This window comes from Brassica napus, chromosome A8 (genome assembly GCF_020379485.1).
Source record: "Brassica napus cultivar Da-Ae chromosome A8, Da-Ae, whole genome shotgun sequence".
In the NCBI taxonomy this organism is placed as follows: Eukaryota; Viridiplantae; Streptophyta; class Magnoliopsida; order Brassicales; family Brassicaceae; genus Brassica; species Brassica napus.
The window spans coordinates 4,169,337-4,188,037 of record NC_063441.1 but is presented as its reverse complement, the minus strand read 5'-3'; the positions used below and the strand labels follow the sequence as shown (position 1 = coordinate 4,188,037).

Genomic DNA, 18,701 nt, shown 5'->3' with positions numbered 1-18,701 from the left:
TTGCATTCAGATGATTCATCTGGATGGATGGACGAAATGAAGAAACAAACAACACCCAAATGGAGCATCTTGATAAGACATCTAGATGGACCATCTGGATGCATCTTCCAGATGTACAAACGAACAGGGCCCAAGTGTTTGTGTTACCTAAACAGAGGCGCAAGTGTTTGCAAGTGTTTGTGTTACCTAAACTGAGGCGCAAGAGAAGAGCAAGTGTTTGCGATATTGGGGATATAAAGTGAAGCAACAGAAGAAAGAGAAGCAACTTCTTGTTCTTACAAGTACATTGTACCAAAATATTACAAACTCTCCGAGCAACACAAGAACTTGAGGAAACAAGAGAATACAAGTTTTGATGAACAAGAGAATACAACTTGAGAATACAACTTGAGGCATGACTACTACTTATAATACATAACGTGAAACAAGAAGAACCCGTGACAAGAAGAATCCGTGACATGAGCTAAATACCAAAAGACTTTCACACCTCCAAATGCACCTGTGACTTGTTTCACACCTCCAAGAAGAACCCGTGACTTGGTTCACATGAGCTGAACCTGACACAACAAATAAGACAACAGTTAGTATAGTTTTAAAGTCGCAAGTACTCAAAACAAGATTAATACCTGAAAACAAGATTAATACATCATAACATTTCAGACATTAGTTTGAGTTTAAGACTTGTTTTCATTTCAGAGAGTGGCTCCTTCTTCGCGAGTAAACGCTCAAGGAGTTTATGTCTAGAGAGTTTTTCTTTCATTTCTAAAAGACCATGTAGCTATGACAACTCCTCTTCTCTACCACTCTTCTTCTTCTTATTACCAGCTTCCGCAGCCTTTACCCCGATAAGTCTACCCTCTGCTTCTCCCACTTTCTCTTCTTCTCTATCACCCTCAAACACTTGTTTGCGCTTTTCCTTTCCTCCGTCCTTAGCCAGATAGGTAGAGGACCATTTCTGGTCATGCCTCAGCTCCCTCCAGCAGTGATCCAGGGTGAACTTGTAGTCGTTATTATTGAAGAATATGTCTAACGCAGCTTTCATCACATCATCATCATTTTGACCACTTCTCTGCTCCCTCAGAGCCGCATCATAGCATCCAGCAAACTTGGATACTTGCTCGTTAATCCTAGCCCACCTCTGCTTGCAAGGACCAAGCTCTCTCGGTATTGTCCCAACCAGGTGAGGGCTTGCGTTGAAGTAGTCGACAATCCGCTTCCAGAAAGCATCAGCTTTCTGCTCGTTGCTGACGACAGGGTCCTTACTGGTGTTAAGCCAAACACCAATAAGGATTTTATCCTCTTTCGGAGACTATTTCCTCCTCTCCTTCACACCAGACTCATCAGGAACTTGGATACCAAACCTAACAGGTTCGGGTGACTCAAGCTCAACTGGAATTTGACTATGTAGTAGGTCTACATAGCTAGACGTGTTAGCTATGGTTAGAGGATGCTCTGTGCCATTCTACTAGCGACACAGAGCATTAAGTAAGACATCTATAACTAAGAACCAATTAAAAACAATCAAATCATAGCAGTTGGGAAGATAGAAAGCAAATAAGTTTAATTTAACACCAATCTAATTCGACTAAGTACTATACTAGCTAGACTAAGTACTATCAATCCGAGTAAGTACTAACTAAGAACCCATTAAAGCCAATCAAATCAGAGCAGATAGGAAGGTAGAAAGTAAATAATTAACATTTCACACCAATTCATTAAATGAGTTTTAGCTTTTATTTCTGATAGGAAGGTAGAAAGCAAAAGTAGATTACTATTTGTTTTTAAAAAAATTCAAAGAACAAAGACTATGAGGTACCTTATTACAGAAACTCGCGAGGTACGCCACGCTCCTTTGAACCCTTTGCAACTATTCCTGAAAAACATGAGATAAAACAGTCAAATGTGTTATCCAAATTCCATAAACTACAACGAAAAAGCATAAGGACAGATACTAACCACGCAGAATCAATATGACCAAACCTATTAAAACTAATAGACACACCATTAGCTTAGCTCTTGATTTCTTCTTTGATAGCTCATATACTGTCTTCTCAAGATTAAGCAGCTTCTGCTCACTCTCATCACCTTCCTCCTTGAGCTGCCTAAGTTGTGTCTGAAAGTCCCTCATCTCCTCCATGACTGCCACGTCCCACCATTTCCAAACGTGGCAGTTTCCATCGTCAACATTGTGGCACGTAAAGTACCTTCTGTATGGATCTTTAGGAGTGTAAGAGCATCCGAGAACAGGCTCAGCACCACAGTAGCATGCCGGAATTCCATCATCAGCCTCTGGTTGAAGTTGGTACTGAACCGGCTCTGCATTGCAGTCGCTACTGTCAGCTTCATCGGCGTACATCTCAGCTTCTGCTTGAAGAAGGGAGGTTATGTTTAGAGAGTCTGATGATGAAGATGGCTGGCTGTAGCTGTAATCTTTTCCGATTTTCGTTAACCTGAAAGAAATGATGTAAGAACATTGTTAAACAACAATAATCATCACGAAACCAACGAAAGCAACGAGTTAGAAAACATAAAGAGAAGAGTACATCTTAGAGCAACGAAATCATCGAGCAAGAAAGCAAATAACATATCGATTGAACAAAAATGACAATCAATGGGTTTTGAAACCGTATAAGAAAAAAAAATAAGATCCGCTTCCGATTGAAACCAAAATAGTTTCGAAACCCAATCTACAAACACAAAGAATCCCCAAATCGAATTATACCCAAATCGTTTTGAAACCCTAATTTCAAAAGTAAACCCAAATCGATTGAAACCCCATAGCCCAACCCTTAATTGAGAGGAAACAAGATGAAAACTGATCCAAATCGAGAAATCTACAAGTTTAGGCTTCGATTCTCCTTGCTAAAGCCAACAGAGAGAAATCACCGAGATGTCGCCTTTCCCTCGAGAGTTCTTTTTTTTCCGGCTTCGGTCGAGACTGAAGATTTTTTTTTGACCCAACACAAACACAAACCGACCACGACCCACTCACACACTGCCACGTACACAAGGATCAAGTCCTTAAAATCCTTCGCGACGGACCAATCCTTAGATTAATTAGGATAATTAATATTATTATATCAGAACTAACCTAAGAATTAGCGCTAAGGATTCGTTATCATCCCCCATTGCGGGTGCTCTTATTACTTCCCTTCTTTTCATCACCACATAATTGTTGGACTCAATAAACAAAAAACCGGCAGCCCAAGCCCATTAGCGTTTGACTTCGACCAAACCCGATTTAGACGAGTTACAGATAGTGGAGGTTAGCAGTTCAGCCTAGGAGAGGCCCGGTCGAGAACACTCCATTAATAAGAGGAAGACAAGGTCAACACGATGAGGGCAAAATCCCGATCATATAAGAAGGGAGGGAACCAAAGTAGAGAAGACACATAAAACCCTAGCGATTTACCTCAAACATATTGACCTCAATCTCAAGCTCTCTTATTCTGCTTTTCAGACTTTGTATTTGATCTTAGTTTTTCTTAAATTATATTTTTGATTTCATCTCACCATTATATTTGCCAAACTTTATCAATAAAAGTCCATTTAGGTCAACCGGAATCTGATTAGATCGTTGCCCGCGTTATTTCTTTCTAAATCTTTACAAACAATCAATATCAAATACTTAGCGTGAGTTTTAGGATCCACATTTTGGCGCCTCTGCAGGACAAGAGAAAGAAAAACATCCTTGCTAAGAACCCGATTTAAGGTTCCTAAGCACGATCATGGATCCCACTCAAATCCCATTCAGTTCCGTCAAACCGGGAGTAACTAACTTCTGTTTCTCTAAACCAGAACCGAGAAACCGAACATCGATGGGGGCCCAACTATACATGCCTAACCGCTAAAATACGAAGCGATGGCCGAGCCAAAACAGAAAAATCTGTTCGAAAACGACTCACCATTTCCGACGATAACCAATCCAAAAGGATTAGATTGTTTTACATGAACATGAAACGATTAAAATCGATAAACCTCACGACGATGTCCTAGTCGTTGAATTGGACTTAGGAGGGACCACCTTCTCGAAGATTCTAATCAACGAGCGCAAGTAACATCCTTTTACTGGAAGCCTTCAAAACAATCTGCTATCCTGAGCTCATAATGACTCACGGAACAACGCCGGCAGAGTAATGGTACAACCGTTAGGAACCGCGTCGCTGATCGTCAAAACCTGCGACCTCCAACTCAAGGCCGAGTTTGCAGTAACGAAGCATTTCATCCCCTTCGACGCTATATTAGACCGACCTTGGCTACATGATATACCTTGGATTTTACTCACTTTTACCCATAATTTATATGTGTTTATAGAGTATTATATATGCATTTTGGAGTCTTTTAGAGTAATTACAGGTTCATGTACCTATTGGAGTAAAGTGATGATTTTGGGACAATTTGGAGCTTTTATGAAAGCATTGCTGAAAACATCAAAGCGGAGTCGATTAAAGAAAACATCGATCGATGGATCAATATCAATGTCGATCGACGGCAAGCCATCCGCGAAACCAACTTAAGGAAATTACGAGTTTTACTCAGAAGTTCCATGATTTGTTGCACCATAAATCCTTGGCCGCCTGTTAGGCTAATTATTAGGGTTTCTTATGTTTTACCTAGACACAAACTTTTAGAGAGAGATATTTTTGGAGGCAGAAATTTTTACATGAGGAAGAAAGCTTAGGATTGGAGAGAGAGATCTGAACTTCATAAACATAAAAGATCTTAAACTCCCTTGTCCTATTACTCTATTCTGTTTGCTTTTCATATTTATATTATTGAGTATTATTCAGACCATCATAATGTTTCTTATGAATATGTCTGAGTAGTCTTACTGTTAGATTTAGGGTTCTTCAAAGGTTGATATATGTATTGCTAAAATGAATAATAATTAGAAAAGTAAATAGTTGTTCATCTAATTGTTTTTACTGCTAATTCTAGGCTTGATCACCCTGAACTTAGATCTTAGGATTAATTGGCGCAAGCGGAAGCTTGGATAATTACATGAAACTAAACTAGTATGATCTAATTAAGTAGATACACACAAAAGTTTGTCTATGAGACTAGATAACCTATCAAACCCACTCGTAAAGCCTGCTAGAATAAACATCGATCGACGTAACAGTTGTTATATCGATTGACGTTTTAAAAGGTGTATTGATCGACATTCAAATAGAACATTGATCGACACTTTCTCATGATTAACAAACGAGAGTTGAAATCTGAGATCTAGACAATAGATAATCTAAATAAAAAAAAAGTTGATAGATTATAATTTAAGTTTGAGTTCAAGAACAATTAACATTTATAAACTCCTAATAATTCATAGAAAGCATAACTTGTCATATCTGAGAAACCACCTGAATCTAGCTATTCATCTTTAATTGCTTAAAACCTAAAACCAATCATCTGAACAACTGCATTATTCACCAAACCTGTCTTGTTCACCAAACCACCTGAATATAGCTATTCATCTTTAATATACCATATTGTCCAGGAATAAGGATCTCTGTCTAATCATGGCTCAACAATGATGTTCTTTCTCCAGAAGAGATAATTCATATTAGCGCAAATACTTGGTACTGAAAAGATATCTGCCTCCTAAACATACAAACATAGAACCATATATGCCTTAAGATTTATCTAAAAACAAAACTTAAAACTGAGCTACTGCGTATTAGTCGGTATCAATCTCTAAAAATAGTTTGGAGGTCAGCTCCGACATCCCCCAATAAAAAAAATCATGAATATAATTATACCAAACACACGACCTGACGGTCTTACTATATCTGACGTGTAGATGGCAGGCCAACAAGCGACCTAAATATAAATCTGAATGCAGTTTGGTACCAACAACTAGCGCTATATTGATGACCTATTTGACGTTTTCGGTTGATACATAATTTAAGTGTATTTTTCAAATTGGAAAACATTTTTCAACAAGTCAATGATTCTTTTTTCGTCAGCAATATAAATAGATTTTTAAGACTCTGCAAACTAAACTGATAAATATGTGTGCACCTGGATGACAAAAGACCATGATTCAAATGCATGAAATATATTTGATATATTTATCTTGTAATAATTTGTAACTAAAGAATAAATTTGATTCATATGTCTTTCTTATGAAATTTCTTATTACAAAACATATTTAGTAATAGTACTGAGTTGTTAGAGAACATATTTAAGCAAAAGCATGGAAACTCGTGTCATTGAATAAGTTCTTGAATAAGACAAAAGAAGGAAGCAAGTAGAAGAGACACGAGAGAGAACCTTGTAGGGGTACCCACCTTGTCGTACATACCACATGATTTTAAGTCTTCCGAAATGTTAAAATTGTATATTATTTACATTATTAATTTGTATTTGGGGACAAAATATAAAGAGATATAATCAAACAAAAGAGGTTTCGGTAAAAAAAAAAACAAATGAAAACATCTTGCGGAAATATATAAAATATGTGTTTAATTAAAAAAGAACTTTTGGGTGCAGATGTTTCCTTTTATCCTTATTCGCTTTGTGAACTTTTGGAGATTCACGTGTCTCGGGTTATAAATTAGACTCATAGTTTCACGCCATTCGATTTGTATTTTTCTCTTTGTTTTACCCTTCACGTTCTAATTTTGAAAACAGGAATGTGAATTATTATCTTATACATTAGATTTTAGAAGAAGCAGAGAAGTCATGTGATGAAAGAAGCCATTCGTGGTTTCAAACTTTAGTTCACTTTCGAGATTAGAATAGAATCTTCTAGCTCTCCAAACACCATAGGGGCATGTAATGCACTGATACGCGCGCGCGCGCGCACACACACATGACGTATTATATATGAGACCACTATCGCCAAAAGGTGGTGCGTATGCAATAATCAAGAGTCCAACAAAAATTCAAGTTATATGATTGTATCAAGTCAAATTCATGCATGAAAAAACATTTTCATAGGATTAACAAAGGAAAATGAACAAGAAAGGAAAGATAGTCTGCGCTTGTCTTGATTTTCTAATTATTATTTTATATAGTATCAGCACGAACATATTCAACTCGTCCAATATTTAAAAAAAAAAAAAAACTCGCCCAATACTTAACTCAACTGTCACAGTCACTATTGATATGGATGTTTTTATTTACTTTTAGTGACACTAGACGATTCCCTTTTGTCTATTTGATCTTCGTTTCCACATTCCACAATCTTTTTTTTTTCCTTAAATTATATCTTTTTGTAATCATCGCGTTTTTATGATATAATTTTCTTGTAATCATCGCGTTTTATGATATTTGTTGTTGAGTAATCTAATCTATTAATTTAAATTCTTATTTTTATCTACTACAAGGATAAGACATGCGCCTTGCACAATATGAGTTTATTTACATATATTATCGATAATTTTTTTTATATATTTGATCATTTTATTTATACATATACAATATTTTTTGTTGTTATTATATAATTTTTTTTCGATAGACCGGATCAATTTTTGTTAAAAATTATGGAACTAAACTATAATTAATATATCATGAATTGATCGGATTGGACATTAAGCAAATTATGACACAAAAATCTTATTCTTTTTTCCTCCGAAAACATTCTTATGAACAAAGTGAACAGTATTGTTTCCACAGTTGAATTATTTAACTTTTATCTTCCATATGGTTTTGAAAGGTTTCAGATCAACCATTGAATTGATACATATCATTTTAATGATTTTAGTCGTATGCTTAAGTAATATTTACATTTTTGTAATTTAAAGTTATTTTAAAAATTCAAAATATAACATTAAGAAAAATATAACATATAAGGTTTCCTCAATTTTGTAATTTAAAGTCGTTTTAAAATTTTTATAACATATAAGGTTTTCTCATTTTTGTAATTTAAAGTCATTTAAAAAATTTAAAATATAAAAATCTATTTTTATTATTATATGGTTAATGTGATTGTTTAATTTCTTTAATAATATAAAATTAAACAAAAATAAAGAAAGATGCAAAAATTATCAAATCTTTCTTATTCATAGTCATTAATTGTCATATATATGTTAATCATATTAGATAATTTCGTAGCTTTTAATTAAGGAAATAATACATATTTCTTATATTTTGCGTTAATATAATATTCTCTAGTAATTTAATTTGGACCAATATTTTTTCAATTTATTCTTAAGCTGCCACATAAGATAAACTGACATCCTAATTGAGTAACATCTAAGCAAGGTCTCTTTTTAATTAGTACAAAATTAAGGTTATAATTTTTTAAATGATCTTCGATTAATATATAGGGGATTAACAAGTCATAGTGGGACCACTTAAAAAGTACTCCCTTCATTTCAAAATAGGTGATGTTTAAGGAAAGTTTTATAGTTTTCTAATAACATATTATATGAACTAAAAAGTTATTATATACTATTATATATTTGTGTATAAACATTTTTAAACAATATATTGTTGAGAGTTTCAAAAAAAAAGAGATAACATATAGTTGTAGTATAAAAGCTTAACTATGTTAGTAAATTTATTTTTGTATAAAAAGTTAATTATTTTACCAATTTTAAATCATTTTAACGATAAGTGATAATTTATTTAAAAGAAATAATTTAAAAAATAAAATTTGGTAATTTACTTATTTAATATAATTTTGTTCTATTTAATTCATAAATCACTTCTCAGGCTGTTAGGGGCGAGGAATGTTCGGGCTAGTCTTTCTCCTTTTCATGCGGAGATGGAATCACTACTCTTGACAATGGAATGCATGAGAAAATTACGTCACTTTTAGATCACGTTTGCAACGTATTGCTCTCAATTAATGAAGATGGTTTCGGAACCAGAAAAATGGACAGCTTTTGCAAATTATTTGGAAGATATTAAGGTTATGAAAGAAAGTTTCCTCCAATCAGAGATTATCTATGTATCAAGGACGCAAAATACAAAGACGGATAGCCTAGCACGCAGTATCAAAAAACAACAATTTTTCGTAGTTCACATGGCTCAAGATCTTCCGATTTGGTTTACATAGTCAGTACGAGTTTGTATAAGTAGATGACAAAAAAAAATCATAAATCACTTTTATTTTATATAATACAGAATATAATTAAAAAAATTATAAAAATATAGTATCTATTTTTTATTTTCTTGTTTTAAAATAAAATTCTAATTAGCACTAATTTATAATAATATTAGATTACCAATAATGAAATTAATTAACGTGTTATTTTATAAAAAATACTTAAATATTTAGTAACATTCTGTTAGATTTTTTCTGAACAGAAATTATTACAATTAAAGAAATTAAATTTATAGCTGATTTAATATTAATGTAAATAATCAAATATATCATATTAACTAATTCCTTAAATGATGCTACTATGACTTGTTAATAGTAGATAAAAACATGACAATAAATTAATAGATTAAAATTATAGAGTTGTACAATATATAACACTAAAATGAAAATTATATATATTTAAAAAACTTATAATAATATCAAATTTATTTATAAAATAAAAAAATATATGCACAGACGTGCGGATCAAAATCTAGTTATCTCTTAAAATCGTATCGTTCGATATCCTTTTCATTTTCTCTAATGAGATATTTTTGTGGAGATATGCACCATACTCTTAATCACTATAGAATATAGAATATAACAAATATGAAGTAATTAAGAACATATAATATGTGAACTCCTGTATCGAAATCATGAAAGGGTCCTAGCCTTTTATAAAAAAAAAAATCATATATGAAAGGGCTCGAAGAGAAAAATAGTTTGCAAGAAAAGTTTGGAGTATGTCTGTTTCTCCATCGAAAACCTCAATAGTTCTTCTTGAAAATCTACAAAACAAAATAACCAAAATAAACAATTTTACATAACCGAGTATATTCTATTATAACCTCAATCGTTCTTCTTGAAAATCTACAAAACAAAATAACCAAAATAAACAATTTTACATAACCGACTATATTCTATTTTCTCTCATTCAATATGTAACATATTTTAGAACTTTTTGTTATTTCACAATATTCCTATAAGTTATATTTATATATTTAGATAATTTTAATTTTATCAAAATGGTGTAACTAATTAAATTTAATCTGTTTTATTTATAATTGCAAAAATTAAATTTAAATTATATTTTCAATGATATTTTTTTTTTTAAAAATCATATATTATATATGAATGAAACAAATCAGCCAAACCCATTTAGCACTCTCGTGTAAATGATGTTTTCTGGCATGCTGACATATCAGAAATATGATAATTTATTTACTAATCTGGAGGTTTGTGGAGAGAATAAAACCAACTTTGTATATAGATAATTAAGACTGATAAATATTTAGATAGTATGATGTGGGGTTAGTTATCTAAATTATGCAGAACAAAAACATTTTATTGTTTTAATCCAAATTGTTCATAGCGAGTCTGATGGCTCAAAACCAAAAAAAAAAAAATGTCACAAAATATTTAGATAATCTGATGTAGATGACTGTTAATCCTGTTGACTGGCTGGCATTTATTTGGAATTCAACATATTTCATATTTTTGGATCAAGAAATGTGCGTGCAGATTCTCTTGATAAGCAGACAAAAAATAGTGTTTTCTTTTCTCATGTAAATCAGATTCGGTGGGAGCGAACGTTTTCTATAACGACTCAATATGTTGACTACCATTTGATCCTATTGAATGGGCGCAGACCAAAAAGGGGTAAAAGATGTAAATAGGAGTCGCATCCCTCTAGATTCTCTCTTCTCGTTTTGTTTGAATAGATGAAAATATGATTGATCAAGTTATATATTCAAATTGTGTTTACAGTCTCTTTCTAGTGTAGTTGATATTCAATATCAACATTTTCATTAATATCACGGGGCATAGATTAATTTCTTAACAAGGGATATTTATGAGTATAGTAAGGATATTTATGAGTATAGTAGGGATATTAACTTAACTTGTAATTTCTTAAGAAGGGATATTTGTCTTTGATTTATCAACAAAATGGCTAAGCTTATCTTCTCTTAAAAAAGAACAACTAATTTGATTGGTGATTGATTGATAAACAATAATAAATTTTATTTAATATTATTTAAAACATTTGGCAATTTATTCTCAGTGACTATACATACAAAAAGAAAATTAAAAATTTCTGATATAAAAAATGAAAAAAATGAAATGAAAGTTTATGTATCAATAATTTTACAAAATTTTAACCTAATTGGTATAAAATCTGATGAACAATAAATTCATCATAATTTATTTTAATAGCCACCACCACTTAAAGCTTTTATCTTTCTACATTTTGTGTAAGTTTCCCGCTATAGATTCTTATTAAATCACGAATTCTTTTGTTGGCTGTTTAAGAACTTTTACATATACTTCATCTTCTGTCTATTTTTGTTCCTTTTCCGTCTAGATTGTTTTTATGGCTGTCATTTTTCAGTATTGAGTGAAATTTTATTTCTCTTAAGGCTTTCCTAGGCACAAGTTCAAAAGTAAAGGATTGTTTTACATGAAAATATAGATGCTATTTTCTATTTACTTCTATAAATTTAGAAATGACATTTTTATAGAATACATGAAAATATAGATGATATGAAAGCACTATATATATTATTTCTTTTGATCAAAACAAGCTTATATTAAGCTCGATGTTTATTCTACTCGAGAGCAGAAGAACTTAGGTGATACAACGCTGATTTCGCTAAACTTGGAATGAAAAAAAAAAGAGATAGAGGTGAAAGACTGAGCCAACAGATGAAATCTAGCAGTTGTTTCTCCCTCATATTATATCACGAATTCTTTTGTTGGCTGCTTAAGAACTTTTACGTATACTTCATCTTCTTATTTTTAAAGCAAAAAGAAAAAGTTTATTTACCGTGATATAATATGAGGGAGAAACAACTGCTAGTTGCCCGAGGAAAAGCAGAGCCTCATGTGATAGACACATGACCTAGGAAACTAAAAGAAGAGGGGATATACACATGACATACTTTTAGTTTAAAATTACATAATTTATGTTATTCACATAAATCTATGTCAGATTTAATAAGTAACGTTACACTTTGCAAGATCCAGAAAGATGAAGGAACTCGTATAGACTTTTAAATTACCAATGGACAGTTCATTTAACAATGATATATGTAATATTATTATGAATGATATGTATAAGTTTTAAGAGCTTTTGTGTGTGTCTGTGTGTGAGGTTTTACAGATAATATATTTGCTGAAGTATTCAAATAAAGATGCAAACTGTATATATATGGAAAATGACTTTATATTTGATTATTCGATGGGATAAAAGAAAGAAAAGAAACCAGTTTGTTGTGGATGAAACGAAGGAATGCCATTTCATGTAGAGAAGAACATAGAAGAAACCTCATAAAGAAAAAAGTGTTGACTCAACAGACAAAAAAATATAGCAAAAAGGGTAAATACAGTCATAGAATTGGTATATATACTATATACTACTAAGCTTGTATTATTGGATTGTTTAGGAAAACAAGAGAAGGAAGTGGTGGGTGACGGAAGGGATCGTCGTGTCAGAAAAGAAAGAAGGAAGAAGGCGTCACGGGTTTGCCTTGAAAGCCACTTTTTCTTTCTTAATTTAGTTTATTTTAATTTCAGACACTCAGACACATATTCCCTCCGTCTGCTCATCAATCGAGGTTGCTAACTTCCAAAAACATATTTTTACATTTTACTCACTTTTTTGCTTAAAATTTCTTTATTTTTCAGCCCATTCGCTCTGATCCAAAATTAAAAAATATTTAAATTAATTTAAGTATCATTGATCTTTAAAATAGCTTAAGCTAATCCTTAAAATAAGATATAACTTAAAATTTTTTTTTGAATATACAAATAGACCGAAAACAAAGATTCATATCTAGAAATATTATTTTATGAATAAGCAAATAGACCCAAAACAAAAATATGTATCCACATGATTGTTGAGAAGCAATATGACTTAATTTTACAGAGTAATAAATTGAATGTAAAATATATTGACATCCCTATTTAGAGTAATTTAATTTAATATCAATTAAAGTATCTTTTACAATTTTTATCGTCACTTTTTATAAAAAAGAATTAAAGTAAATATTTATTAATATTTCCCAAAAGGTTATCACTACAAAAAGTTACAAGTAAAAATTTGGTAAAATACTGAAATTAGCAGTTCCAACAATTCGAACTACAAATAGACCGAATTATTTCCAACAACTGAAATTAGCAGTTCCAAAAATATGGTGGTTCATTTCGTTTACAATTATTTTACGTTTACATGAAATATTTTATTGTATTTTGTTTAAAAATAACCAAACATGTTAACGGTTTTTTTGTCAGCAACATAACAGACTCATACATATTATGTAAAACAAACTAATAGCTCCATATCCATATGGACAACAAACGACGGTTGTTAATGGTTATTTGTATCGAATATTTTGTGAAATTTACAAATACACATATTCTAATTAGTCTAATTAACTTTCCTTACTTACCGGGCAGGAGCACATCAGATTTAGAGAAATGATATCCTTTACCTTTTTCAAATTTATTTCTTTGATAACACTTTTAATTTCTTCAGGCTCATTCCAAATTGTTTTGGCCATTAACAATGGAGAGGATGCATAATGCTTTCCAAAATATGAATTAATTTTATATAGTCCAAAGTTTCTATTTTGAATATTTCCAACACCTTTTATAATGCATTCATGTTATGGCCGGATTTGTTTTTAAAAAAGGCAGATATGATGTTTGGAAACAAGATATATTGTAAAATAAATTGTATATGTCTCCAATTTTTTTTAACCACTAAAGCTTAAATGTTTGAAAGTTGTTACTTCAAATCTCAGCTGAACAGTGTTAATATTCAAGTTAAATCCGATTCAATTTCAAGTTTGATCTTAATTTCGATCTAAATTTATTGATCAGTCAACCGCAACACGAAAAATTAAGAACACTAGACAAATGTTTACCATACTTTATTTTTTACATGTCTAGAGAGGGAACAAAACTCTCATCATCCATTATTGATCAATTTGATACATTAGTTAACTCATATACTGTTTCTTTCAGGTGTTACCTGTCTGAAGAGCTTAGTAGAGAAGGTTACAACAGTGAAGACGACAGCAACATCGCGTACTCAACCAATGATACTTTGTCAACCGGAACAAATGTTCGTATCCTATCCACCAATAGAAAGCTATCAATCTCACGAGCTATTGATCACACCAGATCTCTCTCTTTCTCTCTCTCTCTTAATTTGTTTTTTCTGTTTGCTATGTTTTCTCTCTCTCTCTCTCTCTACACATGAATAAGACGATGGATGTTAAAACTGTTAGAGCATCTTACTCTTATCAGATGACCTGGGCCATTCTAACCGACTCAGCCAAAGCTTCTTTTCTGGTCTTCCTCTAATAGCCATTAGAGCCTCTGCATTTGATCTTGACCTACTTGTGAGGCTTTTCTCATTTAGTTCAATTTTTTTAGCTTAAGTTGATGTAGTAACATCCTTTACCGTCAAGGTTTCTTTCCCGTTTTTATACTTCAGCGTGTGTACCAACGAATGATATTGAGGAGCAATACTTGTGAGGATTTGAATGGCTTGATGTTGAGGCTAGTCAGATCATCAGTTAGCTTTGGATTTTCTTTAATACTCTTACTCTCCACCATTTTATATCTTGCAAGACTTTTGTTTCAATTATATGCGATTTGGTAGTGTTTGGGTTTGATAATCTTCCTCTAGAGCTTTCTAAAACCCTAAAGTTGTTGTTATTTTCATGACCTTCCTCAAGACCATGTTGATCAAGCAAGAGCATATCAGTTTCCTTGTGCTAGTAGAGAAATTTGGCCATGCATGAGGATCCCTAAGCATTGCGATTAAGTTCTTGCAGTCCATTCTAAAGGTTCGATAGGTAGAATGACATGGCATACTTTCCATTTTCCGACCAAGTTCTTCTAGTTCTGAATGCAGAGAGGACTCCCTTCTTTGATTTCTTGAACCCAAAAGTTGGATTTGTCCAAACGCGTATTTCCAAATCCATCCACAACCACTAAATTCCGATGTAGAAGTCCAAGAACCATATACCAAACATATATTCTACAAGCATACAACTTATGAATTAATAATACCTGGTGACTGAGCCTCTAAAATAGTTGTTGCATGTGCCAAGAACCAAGCATTACATTATCCTTCCACATGTCTAATCAGCTCTAGTGGTTGTCTGCCAATTCCTCTAAATAATTTATTATTTAGTGTTTTCCAAAGACACAAATTATCCATAGCTAATGATCTCTATCAAAACCGGATCCTCAATGTTGTTTCCGGCAAGAAGAGATAGTCCATATTAGTGTAGACACTCAAGACTGGAACATGTTTGGAGTGTGCTTGATAAGGCCCATACTTCTAAAACTAGAGGACATTCAAAAATAGGATGAGTCACATATTCATCAGGTTCTCCACGTCTAGGACACTGATTATCACATCAAATATGACAACGTGCCAGATTCTTTGTTATCGCTACATGATCTGTTACCATTTGACATATAAAATTTTGCATATTCAGAGGAGCATTAATTTTCCAAACGAAAGTTTGAAGCTTAGTGATACTAGGCTCTAACTATACTACCTCAGTTTCATGATTTAGGATATTTCTAGTAACTAAGTATCCAGACTTAACAATATATTGATCACTATTCATATAGCTCCAACAATACATATTTCGATGTGTAATTTGGCTTATGGCCAAGCTCTGTATTAGTGGTATGTTCTCATTCTCCAACGAAGGTTTGAAGCTTAGTGATACTAGGCTCTAACTATACTATTTCAGTTTCATGCTTAAGGATATTTCTAGTGACTACATATCCAGACTTAACAATGTATTGATCATTATTCATATAGCTCCAACAATACATTTTTCAATGTGTAATTTGGCTTATGGCCAAGCTCCGTATTAGTGGTATGTTCTCTGGCACAACAAAATTCTCCAGCATTTCCACATCTCATTCCTTTGAATCATCTCTAATAAGTGTGAACATTTGTAGTAATTGACATGATTCTCCTACATATAATTTTGTCAATATACCAACTAAGACAATCTCTAATGTACTTTTCTCTGTAGAAAATAAATTATTTTCTCTCAATTCATTTAATTTTACTTTTATATTAAAAAGATTTTTAAAAAATATTTTTATGTTTTATCCATAACACATTTATATAAAATTTAAAATAATGTTATTTATTTAATTTTTTTTCATCAATTAGGATACTTATCAAAATTAAGCATATACTATATAAATATTTATATTTCAGGGTGCATAAAAATATATAACACTGAATTTTGTTTATAAAATTTACAGTTTGATTCTATATATTTGATTTTTGACAAAATTTTATGAATTATGATATTGTATATTAAGTATTTATTATATTAAACATTACATTACAAAACGACATGGTCAAGCGGAACAAACACTAATCTAAAAAAATGACATGGTCAACAACACGATCAACAAGCTCCTCCATCTACCTAATTTGGATAATATTTTAACAAATTAGGTGAATCTTTAAACAATTTACCAGAATATTAAGTAATTACTCTCTATGGTTTTAATTTTAGGTTATGTTGCTTATTTTTAAATTTAGTACTTATTTTCTTTCGCTAATCTTATAAAAACTATATGCTTCAAGTGTTTCATTTTTTTTTTTACTTCAAATGTGATAAATAAATTATATGTTATAAAACTGTTACACAAAAGTGATAGGACTTCAAACGTATATATACTGTGTTGGATGTAATTATGTATCGTTTACATAATTAAATAATGTAAATAAGAAATAAAAAGATTAAAAACTAAAAGAACTAAAATATAAATAAAAATTCCTCTCGAAAATAAAGTAAAAAAAAATGAGTTACTCTATACATATAGATTAAATTTATCCACTACTTCTACGGTAGAATTGGAAAAAAAATATTTTATAATAAAATGTATGATATAAAATAGAGTAGGATTAGAGATGCTTTTATTCATATACTTTTTTCATCTCAAATTTTGTAGCCATTATAATTATTTTTTCTGGACATGCTAAAGTAAATACACGAGTCTTCCAATTTCATATATAGCAGGAGAGATATTCCTAAACTATTACAAATATATAAATGAAAATATTTAAAGCAAAAAAAAAAGTTAGTATTTAGTAGTTACACACGCGGGGCAACACACGATGACCTCCAAATAAATATAAAGCCGAAAACCGAAGAATTGCTCACTCACTATACACAGTCTTAGAAAACAAACACGATCGACTCTTTCTCTCTCCTCTCTTTCTGTATCTCATCCCTTTCAGTAATGGCGATGATGGTGGAGAATAGCTATGGTTACGGTAGTGGAGGCACCGGAGAAAGGATACAGTTAATGGTGGAAGGTCAAGGCAAGGCGGTTCCTGCGCCGTTTCTGACTAAGACGTACCAGCTTGTCGATGATCCAGCGACGGATCATGTCGTTTCTTGGGGAGACGATGACACTACTTTCATCGTTTGGCGTCCACCGGAGTTTGCTCGTGATCTTCTTCCTAAGTACTTTAAACACAACAACTTTTCTAGCTTCGTTCGTCAGCTCAATACTTATGTAAGTAAAGCAAAAGCGATTTTTTATTTTTTTCATATACTTTTTGGTTGCTTTTTTTCTTTTTTTCTTTTAAGGAACTATTTTTATTTGGATTCTAGGGTTTCAGAAAGATTGTTCCAGACAGATGGGAGTTCGCTAACGAGTTTTTCAAGAGAGGAGAAAAGCATTTACTCTGCGAGATCCACCGGAGAAAAACATCTCAGATGATACCAAACCAACACTCTCCGTTCATTACTCACCATCCTCCGCCGCAGATTCCATTCTCCGGCGGCGCTTCTTTCTTCCCTTTACCACCGCGTGTCGACGCCGCCGCCGCTTCAATGGACGAGCGTTACTGGTGCGAATCTCCGCCGCCGAGACCACGAGCCATACCCACTACCGTGGATGCGCAAGTCACCGCTTTAACCGAAGACAACGAGAGATTACGACGGAGCAACACGGTCCTAATGTCAGAGCTTGCTCATATGAAGAAACTATACAACGACATTATCTACTTTGTTCAGAATCATGTCAAGCCTGTTGCTCCAAGTAACTCTTACTTACCATCTTTCCTACAGAAACAGCAACAACCTCCTCCTCCGCTCGATTATTACAATAATGCCACTGTCCCTAATCACTCTCCTCCTACTTCTCAAAGCTCCATTAGTGTTCTGGAAAATGAGACTAATTACAAGGAGAATAATACGAGGAAGACAAAGCTTTTTGGTGTTTCATTGCCTTCTACCAAGAAAAGATCACATCATTTTTCACATCAAAGTAGCAAAACTCGACTGGTGTTGGATAATTCAGACCTTGGATTGAATCTCATGACTGCTTCTACACGTTAAAAGTCTTTTTTCTTTTCTTTTTTTCTTTTATCTCGTTAAGACTCAGCATTATTATAGCACTTCTACTAGTGTATGTTTATGATGGACTTCGATCTTACTTTTTTGATTCCCTGATTAATAATCTTCGTTTAACTTTTATGTTATTAACTTTTGGCTTGTTCTGTTTTGTGGAAAATGAGAATGTCAGTGGGGTCTAATGTAGTTTACTTTTAGGTTATTTTATCATGCATTTTCGAAATTTTCATGTGTATCGGACCTATCGAGTT

The 18,701-nt window shown here is 32.4% G+C and overlaps 3 protein-coding genes across 3 annotated transcripts; 1 reads left to right on the top strand and 2 right to left on the bottom strand.

The window, feature by feature from the left end:
- Positions 1–37: 37 nt before the first annotated feature.
- LOC106369797 lies at positions 38–3,129 on the bottom strand. The gene is made up of 2 exons (XM_048737385.1): positions 3,092–3,129; positions 38–2,450 (listed from the first exon to the last, which is right to left on the bottom strand). Exons 1-2 carry the CDS (start codon positions 3,127–3,129, stop codon positions 1,952–1,954), a joined length of 537 nt encoding a protein of 178 aa, XP_048593342.1. The 3' UTR covers positions 38–1,951.
- LOC125575406 (glutathione S-transferase T3-like) lies at positions 779–1,884 on the bottom strand. The gene is made up of 2 exons (XM_048737386.1): positions 1,817–1,884; positions 779–1,262 (listed from the first exon to the last, which is right to left on the bottom strand). The coding sequence occupies exons 1-2, from the start codon at positions 1,882–1,884 to the stop codon at positions 779–781; spliced, it is 552 nt and encodes a 183-aa protein (XP_048593343.1).
- Positions 3,130–17,157: 14,028 nt separating the features above from the next.
- Positions 17,158–18,571, top strand: LOC106370486 (heat stress transcription factor B-4-like). Its single transcript, XM_013810485.3, has 2 exons — positions 17,158–17,608; positions 17,707–18,571. Exons 1-2 carry the CDS (start codon positions 17,330–17,332, stop codon positions 18,433–18,435), a joined length of 1,008 nt encoding a protein of 335 aa, XP_013665939.2. The 5' UTR covers positions 17,158–17,329; the 3' UTR covers positions 18,436–18,571.
- Positions 18,572–18,701: the final 130 nt, after the last annotated feature.